Source organism: Macaca fascicularis, chromosome 8 (genome assembly GCF_037993035.2).
Source record: "Macaca fascicularis isolate 582-1 chromosome 8, T2T-MFA8v1.1".
NCBI classification, from domain to species: Eukaryota; Metazoa; Chordata; class Mammalia; order Primates; family Cercopithecidae; genus Macaca; species Macaca fascicularis.
Window position 1 is genome coordinate 65849371 of NC_088382.1, and position 21583 is coordinate 65870953.

At 44.7% G+C, this 21583-nt stretch overlaps 1 protein-coding gene across 3 annotated transcripts in view; it reads left to right on the plus strand.

Moving 5' to 3' along the window:
* Positions 1–276: 276 nt before the first annotated feature.
* The window catches only part of LYN (LYN proto-oncogene, Src family tyrosine kinase), a 138371-nt gene continuing 117064 nt past the window's right edge, over positions 277–21583 (plus strand). For 2 of the 3 annotated variants that reach the window (XM_005563340.4, XM_005563341.4), the window contains exon 1: positions 338–606. Coding sequence is in view for 1 of the 3 variants with exons in the window: in XM_045398277.2 (XP_045254212.1) it covers positions 280–606 (327 nt within the window). In the remaining 2 variants the exon portion in view is untranslated. Of the gene's footprint in view, positions 607–21583 lie in introns of all 3 variants that reach the window. The other variant, XM_045398277.2, reaches the window with a different exon arrangement.

The window sequence follows — 21583 nt, forward strand, 5'->3', positions numbered from 1 at the left end:
TCCCGGGAGCACCCCCTTCCTGACACCTTGGGGATGGGTCGGAAGGAAAGGAAAGGAGACGCGAGAGGTATCGTCGATGTGCCTGCGAAGCCCAGGCTCCTCCGGAGATCGTTCCGTCCGTCCCTACAGTAGAAGGCTGGCCCAGGCTGTTCCACTCCCCGGAGCTGCCGACTGAGTCGCCAGGTTTCTGTGCCTTCAAAGCCCTGCGCGACGGCCACACCAAACACCCAAACCTTGGGCAGGGACCAAACGGTCACTTCCCCGCCCTCCGGGCTCAATATGCAAATCCGAGCACCAGGAAGTAGCTGGGACCTCTCGACCGAGCCCAGAGACAGCCAGTTCCTCTCCCGCCGCGCCGGGCCGCGCTGCCGCTCGCTCCCCGGCCGTGGCGCCTCCGGGCCCGACGCGCTGCAGCCTCCAGCCCGCGGCAAGCGGGGCGGCCGCGCCAACCCCGGCCCCGCGCCAGCAGCCCCTCGCCGCGCGTCCCGCGTTCCCGGCCAGCAGCCTCCCCCTACGCAGGTCCTGCTGGGCCGCCCCGTCGCGCCCCCTGCTCTGAACTCAAGTCACCGTGGAGCTCCGCCACCCCGAAACTTTCACCGCGAGCGGGTGAGTCCTCTGCGCGAACCCAAGTGTGGGCGCGGGCGCGCGGGCACGCGGGCCGGGGGTGCAGGGACCGCGGCTGTGCCACTAGCCAGAGTCCCGGGCGCAGGGTCGACTCGGGGCCAGGGGCATCGGCGCGGCCCGCGGCGGCTTCCTGGCCGCACAGCCTCCGGGCCTCGGCGGCGAAGGCTCTCAGATGTCTTCAGCCGGCGGGCGACCGGCCCCGGGGGAGCCAGGGTGCGGGGACCGAGGCTCCGCAGGTGTCAGCGGCTGAGCCGCGCAGGGGAGCGGTGGGAGGTGCGGGCGCGGGGGCGGGCTCACCGCGGGTCCTTCCCGGCGAGGGCCCGAGGGCCGGCTGCTGTCCCCGCTCCGGCCGCTCAGCGCGCACGGCGGCGAAGCCCGTGCCCTTGCGGAGCGGGCGCGCGGCAGGGATACTGGAGACAACTCCTCGGATTGTGCGATCTGGTCTCCCCTCTGGACCCTGGGTCCCCTGGAAGTGGGAGATGGGGCTCCGCCGGCGCCCTCTCGAGGCCCGCGGACAGCTGCCCTCCCTGGTGGCCCGGGGCAGGAGCGTGACGTCGAGGGTCTGCGGCGGAGGCTGGAGCTCACCCTCCCGCTGCGGCGCCTTTCGGCCTGCGGAGGAGCAGTCCGGTGCTTTTGCCGGCTGAGAGGAAGCGAGAGTTATTTTAAGAATTCAGGGGTTGCCTTTCCTTCGCCTTGGGGGAAGGGCGTAAGAGTCACTTCCCACTTTCCTGCTTTCTCTGGGCCCATGGTGGCATCTTTTGCTTGCGGTGCATTCGTAACTTTCCAACAGCCTGCCTGTCGTGTGAACTAGTGGTTGTATCTTCATTTCTTTGTATAACCGTGTGTGTTAATTATCCCAAATTCGCCCTTCTTCGCCGGCTCAGAATCCAGGCCTTGCACTTTTCTGGCTGTATATTTAGGGGACCGATTATTGAAATTCCCTGTTTGGGTTTCTTCATCTTTGAGAAAGCATATATACCTCAGGGACTGTTTAGTACACACAGAGCCCCTAGTACATACCAAACATTTCATAAACGATGTTACTGTTATTTATTGCAGTGACTTCTATTCATATAAACGAGGCTTCTTGGTTCTTTGCAGCCTGGTGATATTGAACCTAAGACTACCATGTCTGATTTAGCCATCTGACCTTATTAGTAAATCTGCTTAATAAATACATGAGGGATTTGCTGTCCCAAAGCAGGGCCCAGTAGTCTGACTTGCCCTAAAGAACTAGCCAATAAACTGGTGGGCTACAGGGATGTTTTCTCTCTACAGCCAACACCTAAAGCCATGCCCTGGGGAATAGGCACTGCAAGAGCCTAGACCTTACTAAGCCCTTCTCTGTAAGAGTAAGCTTTGTTGGGAAAGGGTGGGATCCAGTTAGTCCCTCCATTCTCATTTGGAGGTAAGCAGGTAAGTGCTTTCAGGCCTGAAGAAATTTCATTAGATCATAGAGTCTTTGGTGACTGGGTCTCTTTGGATGTAAATGTGTGGCCCTTTTGCTGAGTGAAGGATAGAGGGCAGCAGATGTAAGGGGAGAGAAAATAGGAGCGAGGAAACTTGGGTTTTGGCCTCTTCCATCATTTAATATGCTGTGATTTGGGATAAACCACTTGGGTCATTTATTTAGCCAACATTTCCTTTATAGCAGCAGTCAGAGTTATATTGATTTGTCTGCAGGTTGATAGTCTGTATTCACTATTACAGTGGAAGCTCCATGAAAACCGCTTCATCTGTCTTGTCCAAAATGATAGCCCCAGTGCCTGGTACATAGTAGGTGCTCAGTTCGAGATTAGTTGGAAGAAGGAATGAAGGGCTCCTGTGAGCTTGCCCTATGTAAAACTGAGGACATAGGGAGATGAAGAAATAGAGCTGGTCCCTAAAGTGTTTGAAGCCTACTGGCCCTTTCTGTTGTGGTTTCTAAAACGGGGATTTGAGAGGCTTTGTTGATTGTAAAGTTACCCAGCACTGAGTTATCCACATTTAGTGTTCTAAATGAGTCTCCACTCAGCACCGCTCTTCTCTACTTATCACTGGAAGAGAAGTCTTGATGTGGGGTGGTTAAGATGTTTCCTGCAAAGGTAGTTGGCCCAATCCAGAAGGCCCACATTATTTTAGAGTCATTGGTGTTACCAAGGTAGGTGGAAACTTTGTAATCCCGCCCCGGCCCCACCCCTCCAATAGCTTTCTTTTAGCAGAAAAGTGGTCCAGCACTGTTCAATGACTTTGAAAGCCTTTTACTTCTATCTGTAGTATTTGTTTTTAGAAATAAATCACCAAAAACAGCTGAGATTCCAGTTGGTTCACATGACTATGTGGAGTTGTAACTTAACAAAATTAAATCATATTATTCATGTACAAACCCATACTAACTTTATAAATAAGGATACAATGTATACATGCCCACAGCAGGGAACGTCGTTATAAGCTCACTCCTACTGATGATCTCAGTGATGCATGGATGAGTGTTAACATTGAAAGGCCACCACAATCATTAGTCAGGACATTGATCAATGTCATGTTGACAGCAGAGATAGCCTCAGACCTTTTCTGGCTCTTCCTAGCGATGATGGTGAAAGTGTTAGCACCTTTCATTAGTTCAGGGCTCTGAAGTCTTCCTGAACTCGAATTTCATTTGAACCTCTTGTGGCTCCTATAGGATGGAGAAGGACAGATAAAGAAAAAGATTCAGGGGGTTGTCTAAAGTCACGGGCTTGGTTAAGTGGTACCATTAGGCGTAGTAGGTATGTTTTTTGACTCTTTCTACTTGTCCACCTTTGGACTTGTAGTGGGTGCTCAATTACAAATGCCTGTCAACTTACGATGATGCTGTGTCTCAATAAACCCAATCGTAAGTTGAAAATACTGAAAGTAGAAGATGCATTTAATACACTTAACCTACTAAACATCATAGATTAGCCTAACCTACCTTAAACATGGTCGAAACACTCACATTAGGCTACCGTTGGGCAAAATCATCTGACACAAAGCCTATTTTATAATAAAGTGTTGAATAGCTCATGTAATTTATTGAATACTGTATTAAAAGTGAAAAATGAAATGGTTGTATGGGTACTTGAAGTACACTTTTTACTGAATGCCTAATGCTTTTGCACCATCGTAAAGTTGAAAAGTCGTTAAGTTGCAGACCATCTGTGCTTAAAAGCAAATAAATAGTTCATTTAACAAGCATTTTTAAAAATGAAATCACGAGTTAATTTTCTTTTATCACTTGGTAATTTTCTGAACTAAGTGACTAACTGCTCAGGACACAGCAGATCCACCATCAAGCTGAGCACTTAAAGCTGTCTTCTAGAAATGAATTTCTGTGCTTTTTAGCACTGTTTCTTGCTTGGGGGTGGGAAAGGGTGGTCTCCAGTAACTGCTAAGATGACACCTATACTGGCTGCTATCCGAGCAGCTCTAGTGACTGTCTTGGGGGCAATCAGTTGCTTATTGGTTAATTACCTGAGTAATACTTTGCAAAGGACTTTCCACCACCTCTGCTGGAAGTGTCTCCCTGTAAACTTTACCAGCCTCCTGTATGGTTGTTTTATCAGTGAGAGCATCATTCAAGTGAAAATATAAATTAAGGAGACAGGGCTCATAGGACACACATGAAAACACCTGATCATTTTGAGTACCTGCTATGTGCAAGGCACTGTTCTAGGCCAACAATATAGATATACATTGCCTCCCATCCTTTAAGGCTGATAATGCAGAGAAGAACATGGAAGAGGAAGTTGGGTTTTTTTTCCAGTCAGAAATACTGAAAGATTTCTTACAGCTGCCTGGTTTCCTGATACTTAAATTGTGAAACTTTGAGTTCACTCCATTATCATTTCTAAAATTTATTTTGAATAAGTTCCCTTTCGGGGGAAACACCCACGCATAGAAAATGGTATGGAAATCTGCCAATGGAGGGATTAGAAATTTTGTAACAGTTAGTTTAAAGACTTGGAGCTTTTGAGGTTTTTGTTGTTGTTGTTTTGTTTTTTTCTTCTTTTTTGAGATGGAGGCTCACTCTGTCGCCCAGCCTGGAGTGCAATGGTGCAATCTCAGCTCACTGCAATCTCCACCTCCTGGGTTCAAGCAATCCTCCCTGCCTTTGCCTCCCAAGTAGTTGGGATTACTTACAAGCATATGCCACCACACCCAGCTAATTTTTGTATTTTCTGTAGAAATGGGATTTCACCATGTTGGCCAGGCTGGTCTTGAACTCCTGACCCCAAGTGATCCTCCCACCTCGGCCTCACAAAGTGCTGGGATTACAGGTGTGAGCCACTGTGCCTGGCCTCTCTGGGGTATTTTTGGCTTAAGTTAGTTGGAAGGGCTCTCTTTATTTTTTATTATGCCTCCCACTGAGGAGACAGAGTTTTTGCTCCTGTCACCCAGGCTGGAGTGCTTTGGTGCGATCTCAGTTCACTGCACCTCCATCTCCCGGATTCAAGTGATTCTTCTGCCTCAGCCTCCCTAGTAACTGATTACAGGTGCCCACCACCACGCCTGGCTAATTTTCGTATTTTTAATAGAGATGGGGTTTCACCATGTTGGCCAGGCTGATCTCGAACTCCTGACCTTAGGTGATCTGCCTGCCTCGGCCTCCCAAACTGCTGGAATTACAGGTGTGAACCACCATGCCTAGCCCTCTCTTGTAATTTAGAAGAGCAAGTTTAAATAGTTATTTGGGATGATGTATTAAAAAGCCTCATCCATGGTGACAAGAGCAGGGGCCTGTAGTAGCCTTTGTTGTTTATCTTCTTCATCCTGTTCTGTACTTCATTTTCTCTCATTACTGAATTAGCTGGCAGCATTCCTTATTTGCCACAGAGCTATTTCTTGAAAGCTGTATTTACACTCAGGGTATAGTTTTCCTTGGTATAGAACTCTTCCATGGCATTGCTTTTTCACTGGGTTTATTAACCCTCAGGCTTCCAGTATCCCTTCTTCTGCTCTCCCCAGTTCTTTCCCTATCATCTTACAAAGCCTTCTGCACCCAGGAATTGGCATGAGCTGACCGTGTAGGGGAAGAGATTGTCAGTTAATCTCATTATTGTGAATGCTCAGTGTTCAGAACGCTGCTACTTAAATGACATCCTATAGAACTGCATGAATTGGGATACATTTAAAGAACCATTTCAGTGGCTGTTTCTTGATAGTTGAGGCTCTGCTTTTGGGTTGTAGAACACTGGGAGGAAGTCTTCATAACTCAGAGAATTTTGGTCTCATTTCCTTTCTACAGTCCATGCTTCAGACAAACTTACGTATTGCTTGCCTGCCCACACCTTTCTGTGAGCATCTGAAATCTCACTCACTCCTCTTTATTGACACCAGACCATACTGGTTGGAAGCTTCTTTCTAGTCCCCGCCTTCCTGTCTCCGTTGGTAAAACATCTGGTGGAGAGGTCTTCGGGCGGTCTTTGGGCCTACCCTTGGGCGCTGGTACAGTGAGACTGGGGAGATGGGTGTGTGTTCATTCTACCTCCCACTGAAGCAATGACGTCATGTTGGTGTTTGTGCGTCTGGGTGCCCCCACTCTTCCTGTAAATGTTAACCCCCACAGAGGTGAGGGGAATGGAGAAGCTTGTCTCAGAGAGGCTCTCTGGAGAGGGAGGACCACTTCTGCTTTCCAGGGGGAAGCTGTGTCACGGAGAGCAGAACTGTAGCCCGATGCTGGACGGAGAAGGCCCCAGAGGAGGCAGGCAAGGAAGTGATACTTCCTCCTCCCCAGGCCCCGGGCCTGGGTCATTTGCCTGCAGCCCCACCTTCCTTACCACCCAAGGCTGCATTTTCCTCAGGGTTCTTTCTACCCTCTGCTGCCTTCTGAATTTTCAGTTTGCCCTTAAGTGAAGGGTGGGGTAGGGGTGGGAGAGAGGAGGAGTCTGGAGTCATAAGTGCAGAGCCTGCTTTGAAAGCCCACCCTGGCCATGCCTGACTTTTTCAGCAATGGAAAAAATGTACATTTTGAAATTCCCCGTCATGGAAAGTATTATGAAACTCTTGGGTAGATGTTTAGAAATCTTTAAATGTTCAGGCTACATAATAATTTTTAAATACTAACTATAATAATTCAGGACTATTTAAAAAATTGTTAAATTCCTTGTTAAATTCTTGGGATAGAACAGTGGCTGTCAAACATCTTCTTTTTCTTTTTTTTCTTTTTTTTTGAGATGGAGTCTCGCTCTCATCCAGGCTGGAGTGCAGTGGTGCGATCTCCACTCACTGCAACCTCCACCTCCCAGGTTCAAGGGATTCTGCTGCCTCAGCCTCCCGAGTAGCTGGGATTACAGGCGTGTGCCACCACGCCCGGCTAATTTTTGTATTTTTAGTAGAGACGGGTTTCACCATGTTGGTCAGGCTGGTCTCGAACACCTGACCTCAGGTGATCTGCCCACCTCGGCCTCCCAAAGTGCTGGGATTACAGGCATGAGCCACGGTGCCCACCTGTTAAACTTATTTGACCACAACCCATAGCAAGAAACATTTTACCATGTGCTCAATAAGCATCTATCTGTAGACAAAACAAAATAGAAAAAGGAAAATACAATCTGGTAGAAGAGCCCCTCCCCTTAACTTGCTAGGGAATGTGGCCTGGAGCAGCTTTTCTGAGGTAGGCTTGGCCAACTCCATTAGAGTTTGTTCTTTTTTTGTTCTGATGCATAATAGATATACATAGTTTCAGGGCACATGTGATAATTTAATACATTCTTGTAATTTGTAAAGATTAAATCAGTGTATTTGAGATAGCCATCACCGTAAATATTTGTTTTCTTTTTAAATGCTAGAATCTTTTGAATTCTTCTAGCTGTTTTGAAATGCACGATAGTTAATTGTGAACTCTAGTCACCTTGCTAGGTCTTATTTCTTCTATCAAACAGTGTGTTTGTATCCATTAATCAACATTTTTTCATACCCCCCTTCCAAAGCAGAGAGGTGGGCAGTCCAGCAGGGAGGTTTATTAAACAAACACAAATTAAGTCACATTCATATAATGGGATACTTTGTAAATATCTTAAAAGATAAAACGTTCAATTACAGTTACTAATATGAAAAACATTTTTTCAAAAGCTGAACAGGGCCAGGGGCAGTGGCTCTTGCCTGTAATTCCAGCACTTGGGGAGGGTGAGGCAGGAGGATTGCTTGGCTCAGGAGTTCAAAATCAGCCTGTGCAACCCGGTGAGACCCTGTCTCAAACAAACAAACAACAACAAAAGAGCTGAACACAAACTAGTAGATGACATGATACCATTTCTGAAATAAAATATTCATATATGGACACATCATCTATAAGCTCTGCATTTCAAACAATTTTTATACTACGGTCTTAATAGTGATTATTTCTGGTTGACAGTTTAATGCTGTTTTTTCTTCTGGTTTTGAATGCTGTTTTTTCTTCTGGTTTTGAATGCTGTTTTTTCTTTCTTTTATATATATATATATTAAAAAATATATATAAATATATAAATATATATATATGTTTTTTTTTTTTTTTTTTCTGAGACAGAGTCTTGCTGCGTCATCCAGGCTGGAGTGTGATGGTGTGATCTCGGCTCACTGCAGCCTCCCCCTCCCGGGTTCAAGTGATTCCTGTGCTTCAGCCTCCTGAGTAGCTGGGATTACAGGCACACACCACCACGTCCAGCTACTTTTTGTATTTTTAGTACAGATGGGGTTTTGCTCTGTTGGCCAGGTTGGTCTTGAGCTTCTGGCCTCAAGTTATCCGGCCGCCTCAGCCTCCCCAAATCCTGGGATTATAGGCATAAGTCATTGTGCCTAGCTCCTTATATGATTTTAAAATGGCAGGATATAAGAAGCAATGGAATGAAGCCAGTGGGACTGCAGAGGGCAGGTGGGAGCAGACAGGAACTTTGGAGCTAGAGTGGCTTGAAGGATGCTTGATGGATATAATTGTAAGAGTTCTGTCTCAGGAGAGCTGATGCGCTGTAAATGTAGTAAATAGACTATTTTCTTAAAGAACCTTCCACTGCTATGTTTAGTATTCAGTTTAGCAAACTTTTCGTGGGTAGCTACTGGGAGTCCCGCAGTGTTAGGAGCTGGGGTACAAGCCTGCTGTGTTGGTGGGAATCCTGAAGGGAGTCAGCCACACACCCTGGAAGAAGGGGCTTTCCTGAGAAAGGACAGCCCAACTGGGCATTACCGGAGCTGGTTCCAGAGAGGCAGTGGGAGGTTCCACCAGCAGGCTTGGAGGGTGCTTGGCCCTAATACTAAATGTTGGACTTCATGGCATCAACGAAGGAGAATCATTGGAGCCTTTTAGTATGAAGCTAAGTTTTTTGTCCATCACAGCCAACTTCTTGCCTAGACTCTTTTACAATATGGCATTTGTGACATAGCCAAGAGTGAAGACACATTGAACACTGACTTAATGCTTTGAGTAGGTGGAGAGTTGAATGACTCAAAGCTACTTCTCTAGAGATTAATTTGAAGCTAGAAAGTAACATTAATTTCTGTTTTCTGTGACTGCAATAGGCTTAAGCTTGTAATCGTTATCCACAAGTAGGTACTTGATACCTCCCCTAAGTGACCTGGAGAGTGACAGATACAGTAATGGGCACAATCCCTGGTTTTTTGTTGTTTTTAAGACAGAGTCTCACTCTGTCACCCAGGCTGGAGTGCAGTGGCGTGATTTCACTCACCAGGGATTTGGCCAGCACACCTAGCCAAATACCTGGTTTTAAGCAAAATTTTAATATGGAGTTTATGGTTGTTAGTATAATGAAATGCGGCACCATAGCAGTTGATTTTTGTCTTTCAGGCTTTTTGTATTATTTCAAATTTGATAGATGCCCAATGTATATAACAAAATTTTTCCCTCATGTGTATTTATTTATTTGTTTGTTTATGTGTTTGTTTTGAGATGGGGTCTTGCTCTGTCGCCCAGGCTGAAGTGCAGTGGTTCTATCTCAGCTCACTGCATCCTCCGCCTCCTGGACCCAAGCCATCCTCTCACCTCAGTCCTGGGTAGCCAGGATTACAGACCCCACCACCAGGCCTGCCTAATTTTTGTGTTTTTTTGGGAGGCCAAGGCGGGAGGATAACTTGAGCTCAGGAGTTTGAGACCAGGCTGCAATCCCAGGCTGCAGTGCAGTGGTGCAGTCATAGCTCACTGCACCCTTGACCTCCTGGACAAAAGCCATCTTCCCACTTCAGCCTCCCAAGTAGCTGGGACTACAGGTGTGTGCCACTATGCCTGGCTTATTTTTTATAGAGATGGGGTTTGACCATGTTGGCCAGCCTGGTCTCAAACTCCTAAGCTCAAGGGATCCACCCACCTCAGCCTACCAAAGTGCTGGGATTACAGGCGTGAGCCACCGCAGCCAGCCCATGTATGTTTATCAAGTGGTGTATGTTAGTCATGATAGTGGGTGGTTTGGGGAAATACCAACATAAGTAAATGGGAGGTTTCTATCCTAGAGGAATTTGTTGTGCTCTGTTCTCTCTGGATTGTTCACAAACCAGAATGCTGATCAATGACTTTGCTGGGGTTGTGGGTGGGCAACTTGCTCAGGAGATCCCTGGCACCCAAATGAGAACCCAGAAATCACTCTGAATGGTCAAAAGTAAGGCAGGGTAGGGCGGTAGAGCACAGGGTGTCGAATTAATTGCATGTGAGGGCTGAAATCCCAGGTCTGTCCCTTCCTAACTGTGGGCTGCTGCTGGCAAGGTGCTGGCCTTGCTAGCCTCAGAGTTCTCATGTTTAAACCTCAGCAGTTTGTTGTGAGTGTTCTAGGTTACAGTGGATTCCAAACTAGCCACAAGTGAAGCACATAGCTAAATGGTAGTCATTGGTATTGTTATCAAAAGGAAGTTGCTTAGCTGGGTGCAGCTCACACCTATAATCCCAGCACTTTGGGAGCCTGAGATGGGCGGATTGCTTAAAGCCAGGAGTTCAAGGCCAGACTGGGCAATAAAGTGAGAACCTGTCTCTATAGAAAAAAAAAATAAGAATAAATAAAAACAAATAAAAATTACTCAGAGTGCCGTGATGTGAGCCTATAGTCTCAACTACTCAGGAGACTGAGGCAGGAGGATTGCTTGAGCCCAGGAGATTGAGGCTGCAGTGAGCAATGATTACGCCACCACACTCCATCCTGGGTGACAGAGCAACAGCCTGTTTGTAGAATAATAATAACAATAATAAAAAGAAAGTTGCTTAGGATGGCTACTATAAAAAACGAGAAATCATGATGAAATCATGTCATGTTGAAAAAGAACACAAAAACAAAAATCAGAAAATAACAAGTGGCGCCAAGGATGTGGAGAAACTGGAATCCTGTGCATTGTTGGTGGGAGTGTAAAATGCTATAGCTATGATGGAAAATCATATGGTAGTTCCTCAAAAAGTTAAACATAGAATTGCTATGTGATGCAGCAATGCTACTTCTGGGCATGTACCCCAAAGAACTGAATGTGGGGTCTCAGAGATATTTGTACACTTGTGTTCATAGTAACATTATTCACAATAGCTAAGAATTAGAAGTAACTCATGTTCATCAATGGATGAAACAAAATGTGGTTTATATGTACATTGGAATTTTTTTTTTTTTTTTTTTTGGAAACAGGGTTTTACTCTGTCACCCAGGCTAGAGTGCAGTGGCGCCATTACAGCTCACTATAGACTTGACTTCCTGGGCTCAGGTGATCCTCCCACCTCAGCCTCTTGAGTAGCTGGGACTACAGGTGCATGCCACCATGCCTGGCTAATTTTTTGTATTTTTTGTAGAAATAACGTTTTGCCATGTTGTCCAGGCTAATCTTGAACTCCTGGGCTCAAGCAATCTACCTGCTGTGGCCTCCCAAAGTGCTGGGATTGCAGGCATGAACCACCGTGCCCAGCCATCCAATGGAATGTTATTCAGCCTTTAAAAAAAGGAAATGCTGGCTGGGCGCGGTGGCTCATGCCTGTAATCCCGGCACTTTGGGAGGCTGAGGTGGGCAGATCACCTGAGGTCAGCAGTTTGGCACCAGCCTGACCAACATGGAGAAACCCCATCTCTACTAAAAATACAAAATTAGTCGAACATGGTGGCGCATGCCTTTAATCCCAGCTACTCGGGAGGCCGAGGCAGAAGAATCACTTGAACCCGGGAGGCAGAGGTTGCAGTGAGCCGAGATCCTGCCACTGCACTCCAGCCAGCCAGGGCAACAAGAGTGAAACTCCGTCTCAAAAAAAAAAAAAAAAAAGGAAATGTTGACACATGGTACAACAAGGACAAAACTTGAGGACATCATGCTAAGTGAAATAAGCCAGACACAAAAGGACAAATACTGTATGAGTCCACTAATATGAAGTTCCTCAAATAGTCAAATTCATAGAGACAGAAAACAGAATGGTGTCTTCCAGGGACTTGATGGGGGAAGGAATGGGAAGTTACTGCTTAATGGATACAGAGTTTCAGTTTTACAAGGTGAAGAGAGTTCTGGAGATGGATGGTGTGATAGTTATACAAGAATATGAATGTACTTAATGCCACTGAGTTATACACTTAAAATAGTTATGATATAAATTTTATATTGTGTTTATTTTACCACAACTTTAAAGAATGAAAAAAAAGTTGCTTGATGGCAGAAATGTGTATAAATAGACAGAGGTGTCCTTGGGGATATTTCATTAAGTTTGATAAATTGCCCTTCTTCTGGCTGGGTATTTACCTACCAAGCAGGTGGGTGTTCACTTTTTTGGCAGAGAGGGGACAGGATCTTTACTCTTTGTCATTTAATACATTGCCACGTGGATTGCTGGCTGACAGTATATTGAAATGGCTGTGATGTGGGAGAGGGAATGATAATGGAGAAATTTACAAAGGCAGAGATCGTGGATTGCTGGCTGACAGTATATTGAAATGGCTGTGATGTGGGAGAGGGAATGATAATGGAGAAATTTACAAAGGCAGAGATCGTGGATTACAAAGTAAGGAGAAACTTCTAACAATCAAAGCTGCCTGCATGGGTCCTGGAGAAGGGTCCTTCTCCATCATTAAACGTTTGTCAGCAAAGGCTAAGAGATTCTTACAAGACCTTTTAGAAAAGGTTGCATTAAGGCAGGGCATGGTGGCTCACATCTGTAATCCCAGCACTTTAGGAGGCTGAGGCGGGCAGATCACGAGGCCAGGAGTTCAATACCAGCCTGGTCAGCATAGTGAAACCCATCTCTTCTAAAAATACAAAAATTAGCCAGGTGTTGTGGCACGCACCTGTAGTCCCAGCTACTTGGGAGGCTGAGGCAGGAGAATCACTTGAACCCAGGAGGCGGAGGTTGCATTGAGCTGAGACCACACCATGGGACTCCTGCCTGGGCGACAGAGCAAGACTCCATCTCCAAAAAAAAAAAAAAAAAAAGAAAGAAAGTTGCATTAGATGGCTCTAAAAGGTGCTTTCTGATTTGATGATACGGTTATGTTAATATTTCTAGCCATGCACTCATTGACTCTAAATTATATAATAAGAAAGTATCTTTTTTTTTTTGAAGCAGGATTTTGCTCTGTCACCCAAGATGGAGTGCAGTGACACCATCATAGTTCATTGCAGCCTTGAACTCCTGGGCTCAAATGTTCCCCCCATCTCGGGATACCAAATTCCTGGGATTACAAGCATGAGCCATTGTGCCTTGCCAAAGAAAGAATATTTCTGACAGAGTTCTTTCTAACAGGATTCGAGGGAATTTTTCAACAAGTTTTCCCAATGCGGGAGTGTGTGTGTATATGTGTGTGTGGGTGTGTGTGTTTAAAATTTAAGTATAACACTTACGTAGAAAAGTGCAGAAAACAGAAGAATCTAGCCAAATGCAGAGTCTTGTGTAACCACCCCCAAGATCAAAAAGCAGAATGATGTTGACCCTCCCCCAAGCAGTACTCCCCTGAAAGGCATCTGCCATTCTGCTTCTAGTTTTTGTTTAGTTTCCAGTGTAGGCTTTTAAACAATAAATTGTAGGGAATTGAAAAGCAGTACAAAGCCATTTGGTTTGGCAAATAAACAGATTTTCAAGCTGTGGGTTTGGCTACCACCGGCATCTCTCTGTGTGTGGAATTTACTTGCAATTCAACTGGAGAGCAAGAACTCTTCCTGTTTTACCCTGGCAATTCAGTTGCTAAAATTCTCACACATGAGTTTGATCTGAGCCTTATTTAAATACCTTTTTATTCATCCATTAATTAGTAAAATTAGTTGGCACAAGCCATATATAGCTGGTTTTTCTGCACAGCCAAGTAAATTTATAAATGCAAATATGTGGGTGTGATAAGGGTAGTTTCCACTGACCCACATGTAATCAAACATCCTGTTATATGACACAGTGCCAGTCTGTGCATAGGCATTTGAAAGTACTGACTGAGTTTGTGAATTCAGTGATGCTATTCTTCAGTAAAATAAAGACTCATTTTTCTGATGTTAAGGAACACAGCACCTTTGTTACGGACTGTTATTTCAACTTCTGCTTCATGTAGTTTTGATATTTATTTTTGTTGGGGGTGACAGAGAGAGGCATAATTGACCTGTGGTAATTGTTAATCCATGAAGTCATGCTTCACTTATGTATCATTCAGAAAACAGTTCTTGGATACTCACTACTCTTGAATATGCATGCATATGACTTGCAGTCAAAGCCATGAGTTCTCAATAACAAAACTGTTCCAGATATACTCAGAAAGTTAAAATGCTTAAAAAAACTAGGCGTATACTTTTTTAAAGAAAATTTTCCTGGTCGGGCGCGGTGGCTCACGTCTGTAATCCCAGCACTTTGGGAGGCCGAGGCGGGTAGATCACGAGGTCAGGAGATCGAGACCATCCTGGCTAATACAGTGAAACCCCGACTCTACTAAAAATGCAAAAAATTACCCGGGCGTGGCGGCGGTCGCCTGTAGTCCCAGCTACTCAGGAGGCTGAGGCAGGAGAATGGCGTGAACCCGGGAGGCGGAGGTTGCAGTGAGCTGAGATCGCGCCACTGCACTCCAGCCTGGGTGACAGAGCGAGACTCTGTCTCAAAAAAAAAAAAAAAAAAAGAAAAAGAAAATTTTCCTTTTATTTTTGTTGCTGTTTTGTTTTGTTTTTTAGAAGCAAGGTCTCACTATGTTGCCCAGGCTAGAGTGCACTGCCCATTCACAGGCACGATTATCACTCACACGCTACGGTCCTGAGCTCCTGGGCTCAAGCGATCCTCCTACCTCAGCTTCTCGAGTAGCTGGGACTAGAGGCATGTGCCACTGCACCTGGCTTAGAGTATAAATTTTCGTGTCACACAAGATATGAAGGACATGCACAGGCACTGGACCCATCTGTGGGTTCATCTTTCTGTGGGACCCACTAAGGGACCCATCTTTCTGTGAAAAAGTCACAAGTGAAGTCTGGGCCATGCAGGGAATAACCATACCCCAGGAGAACATGCTGAGCCTGTTGTTTGCCTGTCTGCATCCCCGATACCCCCCAGATTATTTTTATTTTATTTTTTACTTTTTATTATTTTAGACAGGGTCTTGCTCTGTTGCGGAGACTGGAGTGCAGTGGCATGGTCATGGCTCCTGCAGCCTCCACCTCCTGGGCTTAAGTTATCCTCCCACCTCAGCCTCCTGAGTAGCTGGGACTACAGGTGCATGCCACTGTGCCAGATTAACTTTTTTAATTTTTTTTTTTTTTTTTTTGAGACAGTGGTCGCTCTGTCACCCAAACTGAAGTGCAGTGGCTCAATCTTGGCTCACTGCAGCCTCAACCTCCTGGGCTCCAGTGATCCTCCCAGCTTATCTTGCCAAGTAGCAGGGACTACAGGCATGTGCCACTACACCTGGCTAATTTTTTTTTTTTTTTGATGGAGTCTCGCTCTGTTGCCCAGGCTGGAGTGCATTGGTGCTATCTTGGCTCAATGCAACCTCTGCCTTGTGGGTTCCAGCGATTCTCCTGCTTCAGCCTCCTGAGTAGCTAGGATTACAGGTGCCTGCCACCATACCCAGCTAATTTTTTTGTATTTTTAGTAGAGATAGGGTTTCACCGTGTTGGCCAGGCTGGTGTCAAACTCTTGATCTCAGGTGATCCACCCGCCTCAGCCTCCCAAAATTCTGGGATTACAGGCATGAGCCACCACGCCTGGCCTGCCTGGCTAATTTTTGTATTTCTTGTCGAGATGGGGTTTTGCCATGTTGCCCAGGCTGGTTTCAATCTCCTGTGCTCAAGTGATCCACCCACGTGCTTCAGTCTCCCAAAGTGCTGGGATTACAGGCATGAGCCACAGTGCCAAGCCTAAAATTTTTTGTATAGATGGGGATCTCACTGTGTTGCCCAGGCTGGTCTTGAACTCCTGGGCTCAAGTGATCTTCCCACCTGCTTCAGCTTCCCAAAGTGCTGGGATTACAGACGTGAACTGAACCACTGCAGCCAGCCCCAAAACCTCCAGTTTAATTTCCTCCAGCCACAGTTCCTGATGCTTGGCATCTCTGCATTTTAACTGTTTGTCTCTGTTAGCAATGGCTGGATGCTACAGAGGATTTGAACAAAGAGTGAATCTTGGGAATGGAGAGAATATTGGACCAAAGAGACTGACCAGAGCAGAGCAGTTTCCAAGTGAAGAAGTGAGTCCCTCAGTTGGAAATAAAGTAGGAAGAGATGGGGAAGTAACTTGACTGAATTCCTTACTAATCTTGGTGAAGAATATAGGTATGGATTAGTAACACTGTAGTAGCTAATGAAAAATATTCCAGGTTGTGAACTTTGGGGTGTCTGAGGAGCAGCATGATGTCATAGTCACAAACTGAGAGTCAGGAATTGGTTTCTGGGCTGGGTGTGGTGGCTCACACCTGTAGTCTCAGCACTGAGGGAGGCCAAGGCAGGAGGATCACATGAGGCCAGGAATTCAAGACCAGCGTGGGCATCAGAGTGAGACCTTATCTCTACAATTTTTTCTTTTCTTTTCTTTTTTTTTTTTTTTTTTTAAGGAATTGCCTTCTAGTCAATGCTTTGTCAAATACCAGTCTTGGGACATTAGATGAAGTTCCTTAAGCTCTTGAGGCCTCATTTTTCTAATACATAAAACAGTAATAACAGATTTTTGTTTGGTATCTCATCCAGTTGTTTCAAGGATTAAATGGGGTAATGTACCTGGGAGTTCCTTGAAGAGTCTAATTTTCTCCCCAGTTTTGGCTGTTGTTTTGGATTAAACTGTACTACCCTGAGCCTTTTCTTGATTTTGGAGGATCCCTGCCCACTCCCCACTCATGGTACCCCTGGCCTGTTTCAGTCGATTCACTCATGCATCATCACCAGTCGTGTGGGGAAGTGGAAATTTGGTGTACATACCAGGTGCACTTTCATTCTTCTGAAGATGTTATGACAAACAGCAAAGAGAACACCTTTTCTCTTATCATTAGGTCATCCTTAAGCATCTCGTGAGGGGTAAAGCAAAAAAAAAAAAAAAAAGTTTTAGCTAGATGTGGTGGCATGCCCCTGTCATCCTAGCTGCTCTGGAGGCTGAAGCGAGAGGTCCCTCGAGTCCAGGAGTTGGAGGCTGCAGTGAGCTATGATTATGCCACTGCACTCCAGCCTGGGTAACAGAGCAAGACTCTCATCTCTGAAAAAGAAACAATAACATCAAAGAAACAAAAGCAAGTTTATAAATAAAAAACAGAATAGCAGGGACATGGATGAAGCTGGAAACCATCGTTCTCAGCAAACTAACATAAGAACAGAAAACCAAACACCACATATTCTCACTCATAAGTGGGAGCTGAACAATGAGAACACATGGACACAGGGAGGAGAACGTCACATACCGGGGCCTGTCAGGGAGCGGGCGGCCTAGAGGAGAGATGGCATTAGGAGAAATACCTAATATAGATGACGGGATGGTAGGTGCAGGAAACCACCATGGCTCATGTATACCTATGTAACAAACCTGCATGTTCTGCACATGTATCTTAGAAATTAAAGTATAATAAATTTTTTTTAAAAAAAGAAACAAAGAATAAAAACCATGCCTAATTTAGTAAGAGAGACATTCCCTGCAAGCTCCTCACCTTCATTTATTTATTTATTTATTTAGATACAGAGTCTTTCTCTGTCACCCAGGTTGGAGTGCAGTGGCGTGATCTTGGCTCACCGCAACTTCTGCCTTCCGGGTTCAAGCGATTCTCCCTACCTCAGCCTCCTGAGTTGCTGGGACTACAGGTGCCCGCCATCACGCCCAGATAATTTTTATATTTTTAGTAGAGACGGGGTTTCGCCATGTTGGCCGGGATGGTCTCAATCTCCTGACCTTAGGTGATCCTCCCGCCTTGGCCTCCCAAAGTGCTGGGATTACAGGCATGAGCTACGACGCCCAGCCTAACCTTCATGTAAATGATGAGGAAATAACTGCAATGGAGTGAGCTGGTTGGAGAACCATGTTACTCACCCGAACACCGACTTTATGCAGGTTCACTGTCCACAGGTATCTTCTGATTGATCACATTACAATCTTGACCTACTTTCTCCTGATAAGGAGCTGAAAATCAAGCAATAGTACATTAGAACTTTGATTTATGTGACTCCTATCATGCCATATAAATGAAAATTCAGAGTTTAGATTAAGAACAGTAAACCTTTCTCTGTTGTACATTAAAAGGTACTCCCCTCCTCCTCCTCATAATAAGCTACATGCTTCTGAAAGTTTTACCAAGACTTGAGATCAGGAGATCAGGAAGAAGCATTCTGACGCTGAGCACACCTCCGACTTTGCACATGGTGGTTTCGAGGAGTTGACTGCACAAGACCCCCAGAGTCTAATACCAGTTCTGTCTTACTGATCAAATATGCCTTTTCTACCTCAATTTTTCCTCTATTTTAACGGAAAACTTACTACTTCATATGTATCTAAAATATTTCAAAATCTTTAGTAAAGGGATATAAGCACTCTTAGCCATCAGAATAACTTTTAAGGTCGGCGCAGTTGCTCACACCGGTAATCCTAGCACTTTGGGAGGCCAAGGCAGGAAGATCACTTGAGCGCAGAAGTTTGAGACCATCCTAGGCAACATAGTGAGACCTCATCTCTATAGGAAATTTAAAAAATTAGCCAAGAGTGGTGGCACGGACCTGTATTCCCAGCTACTTAGGAGGCTGAGTTGGGAGGATTGCTTGAGCCTGAGAGGTGGAGGCGGCAGTGAGTTGAGATCGCGCCACTGCTCTCCAGCCTGGGTGACAGTGAGACCCTGTCTCACAAACAGTGACAACAACAACAATAAAATCTTTTAAAGATTAGTAAGCAATTTTTTTCTTTGGAAAAAATTAAAATGCAAATAGATTTTAATAAAACTTTTTTTAAAATCAACTGTAAAATTTTGCTGTACAGCTCTATGAATTTTAATACATGTGTGGATTCATTGAATTATTTTCATAATAAGAATACAGAAAAGTTCTGTCACCCCCCTAAAAAAAAACTTTCTTGTGCCAACCCCACCCCAATGCCTGGCAACTGCTGACCTGTTGTTTGTCCCCATAGTTTTGTGTTTTCTGTAATGTCATATAAATAGATTCATACCATATGTGATCATTTTATTGTGTTTTATAATAACAACTTTATTTTTACTTTTAATTTTGTTTTGAGACAGACTCTCACTCTGTCACCCAGCCTGGAGTGCAGTAGCACAATCTCGGCTCACTGCAGCCTTTGCCTTCCGTGTTCAAGTAATCCTCCCATATCAGCCTCCCAGGTAGCTGAGACCACAGGCACGTGCAACCATGCCTCGCTAATTTTTGTATTTTTAGTAGAGACAAAGTCTTGCCATGTTGCCCAGGCTGGTCTTGAACTCCTGGACTCAAGTGATCCACCTGCCTTGGCCTCCCAAAGTGTTGAGATTATAGGTGTGAGCCACCACACCGAGCCGAATAATAGCTTTATGGAGATTTAATTCACATATTGTATAATTCACTCAAAGTATACAATCCAGTGATTTTTAGTATGTTCACAGAGTTGTGCAATCATCACCACAATCAATTTTAGAACATTTTTAATATACGAAAAGAAATTCTGTACCCTTTAGCCCTCACTACTCTCTTGCCCTTGTTCTAGGCAGTCACTAATCTATTTCTATCTCTATAATAAATTCCAGGAAACTGGTTTTAATGATTTCCTTTTTTAAAATAGACAGTTTCTTGCTCTGTTGCCTGGAGTGCAGTGGCACAATCACGGATCACTGTAGCCTCTGACCTTCTGGGCTCAGGTGATCCTCCTGCCTCAGCCTCCTGAGTAACTAGGACCACCGGTGTTACACTGCTGTGCCGGGCTAATTTTTAAATTTTTTTTTAAGGATGAGGTCTCCATATATTGCCCAAAATGTTGGGATTACAGGCATGAAACACTGCGCTCAGCTAAGTTTCTTTCTTAGTTGGAAGAGTTTTACAATAATGCCGGAACAATTACTACTTGTTTTACTTTACAGGCAATAATTACCTTTCACAGAAAATATAGTAAAAATAGCAATCCTTTATTAAATATTTGTCTTCTGTTAGGTAGTCGATTCCTTAAAAGGTGTAATATTGATATTCTTGTTATTGATAAGGAAACAGATGCTTAGGGATAATAAATATTATGCTTACCTAACTGCTAAGTAAATGGAACCCAAGTCAGTCTGACTCCTAAACTGATGTGTTTGTTTTATTTAACTTTGAAAGGTTATTTTTAAAAACTCACAATTATAATATGTGGAACACAATGTCCTTGATTTTAGTTTATCAAGCAGACTTTATACATTAACTTAAATGTAAACACAGGAATAAGATCACCTCTGGGAAATATATAATAAATATAATGCAGGGAACATTTATTGAGTATACACGGTATGTCATTCATTCTTCTAAACACTCCTCAAGATCGTATTCAGCCAATCCTCATAACAACTGTGTGAAACTGGTACAGTTATCATCCCTTTTCTTTTCTTTCTTTCTTTGTTTTTTTTCGAGACAGGGTCTCACACTGTTACCCAGGCTGGAGTGCAGTGGGCATGATCTCAGCTCACTGCAACCTCTGCCTCCCGGGTTCAAGCAATTCTCCTGTCTCAGCTTCCCAAGTAGCTGGGATTACAGGTGCATGCCACCATACTCGGCTAATTTTTTTGTATTTTAGTAGAGATGGGGTTTCACCGCGTTGCCCAGGCTGGTCTCGAATGCCTGAGCTCAGGCAATCCACCTGCCTCGGCCTCCCAAAGTGCTAGGATTACAGGCATGAGCCACCGTGCACAGCCTTATCATCCCTTTTCTGCAGATAAGTAAAGATTAATTACCTTGCCAGTGTCATGTCCCTGTACGAGGCGGAGCCGGAACTTGGACCCAGGATGTTTGGCTCAAGCTTAACTCTCCTGCTCCAGGAATCTAATGTGCCGCCACTTTGACTTGAGGAAGACAAGAACTCAGACACTGAAAACCAGTCAGCACGGCCAAAACAAGAGAGGCCCCGGTTCTGCCAACTTGGTGCAGTTTTTACTGTAACCATAGCTTGGAACAATGAAGAAGAAAAAAAATTCATTGGAATTGCAATGAATATTTAAACACTACATCAAGTTTAAAGCATGATGAGTGTCAAGTCAGTTGAGCTTTTCTGCATTAACTTCAGCTGACAACTTAGTTTATATCTATTATAAGTGTCAGTATTTGTTGGGGGAAAAATAATTTTCCTCTTTTTTATTTTTAATTTTTTTTAGAGATAGGATTTCATTATGTTGCCCAGGCTGAAGTACAGTGTTATGATCATTGCTCACTGCAGCCTTGAACTCCTTGGCTCAAGTGATCCTCCTGCCTTAGCCTCCCGAGTAGCTAAGACTTCAGAGTCACATCACCATGCTCAGCTAATTTTTTTTTTGGTGGAGATAGGATCTTACTATGTTGCCCAGGCTAGTCTCGAACTCGTGGCCTCAAATAGTCCTCCAGTCTTGGCCTCCCAAACTATTGGGATTATAAGTGTGAGCCATTGTGCCCAGCTTAA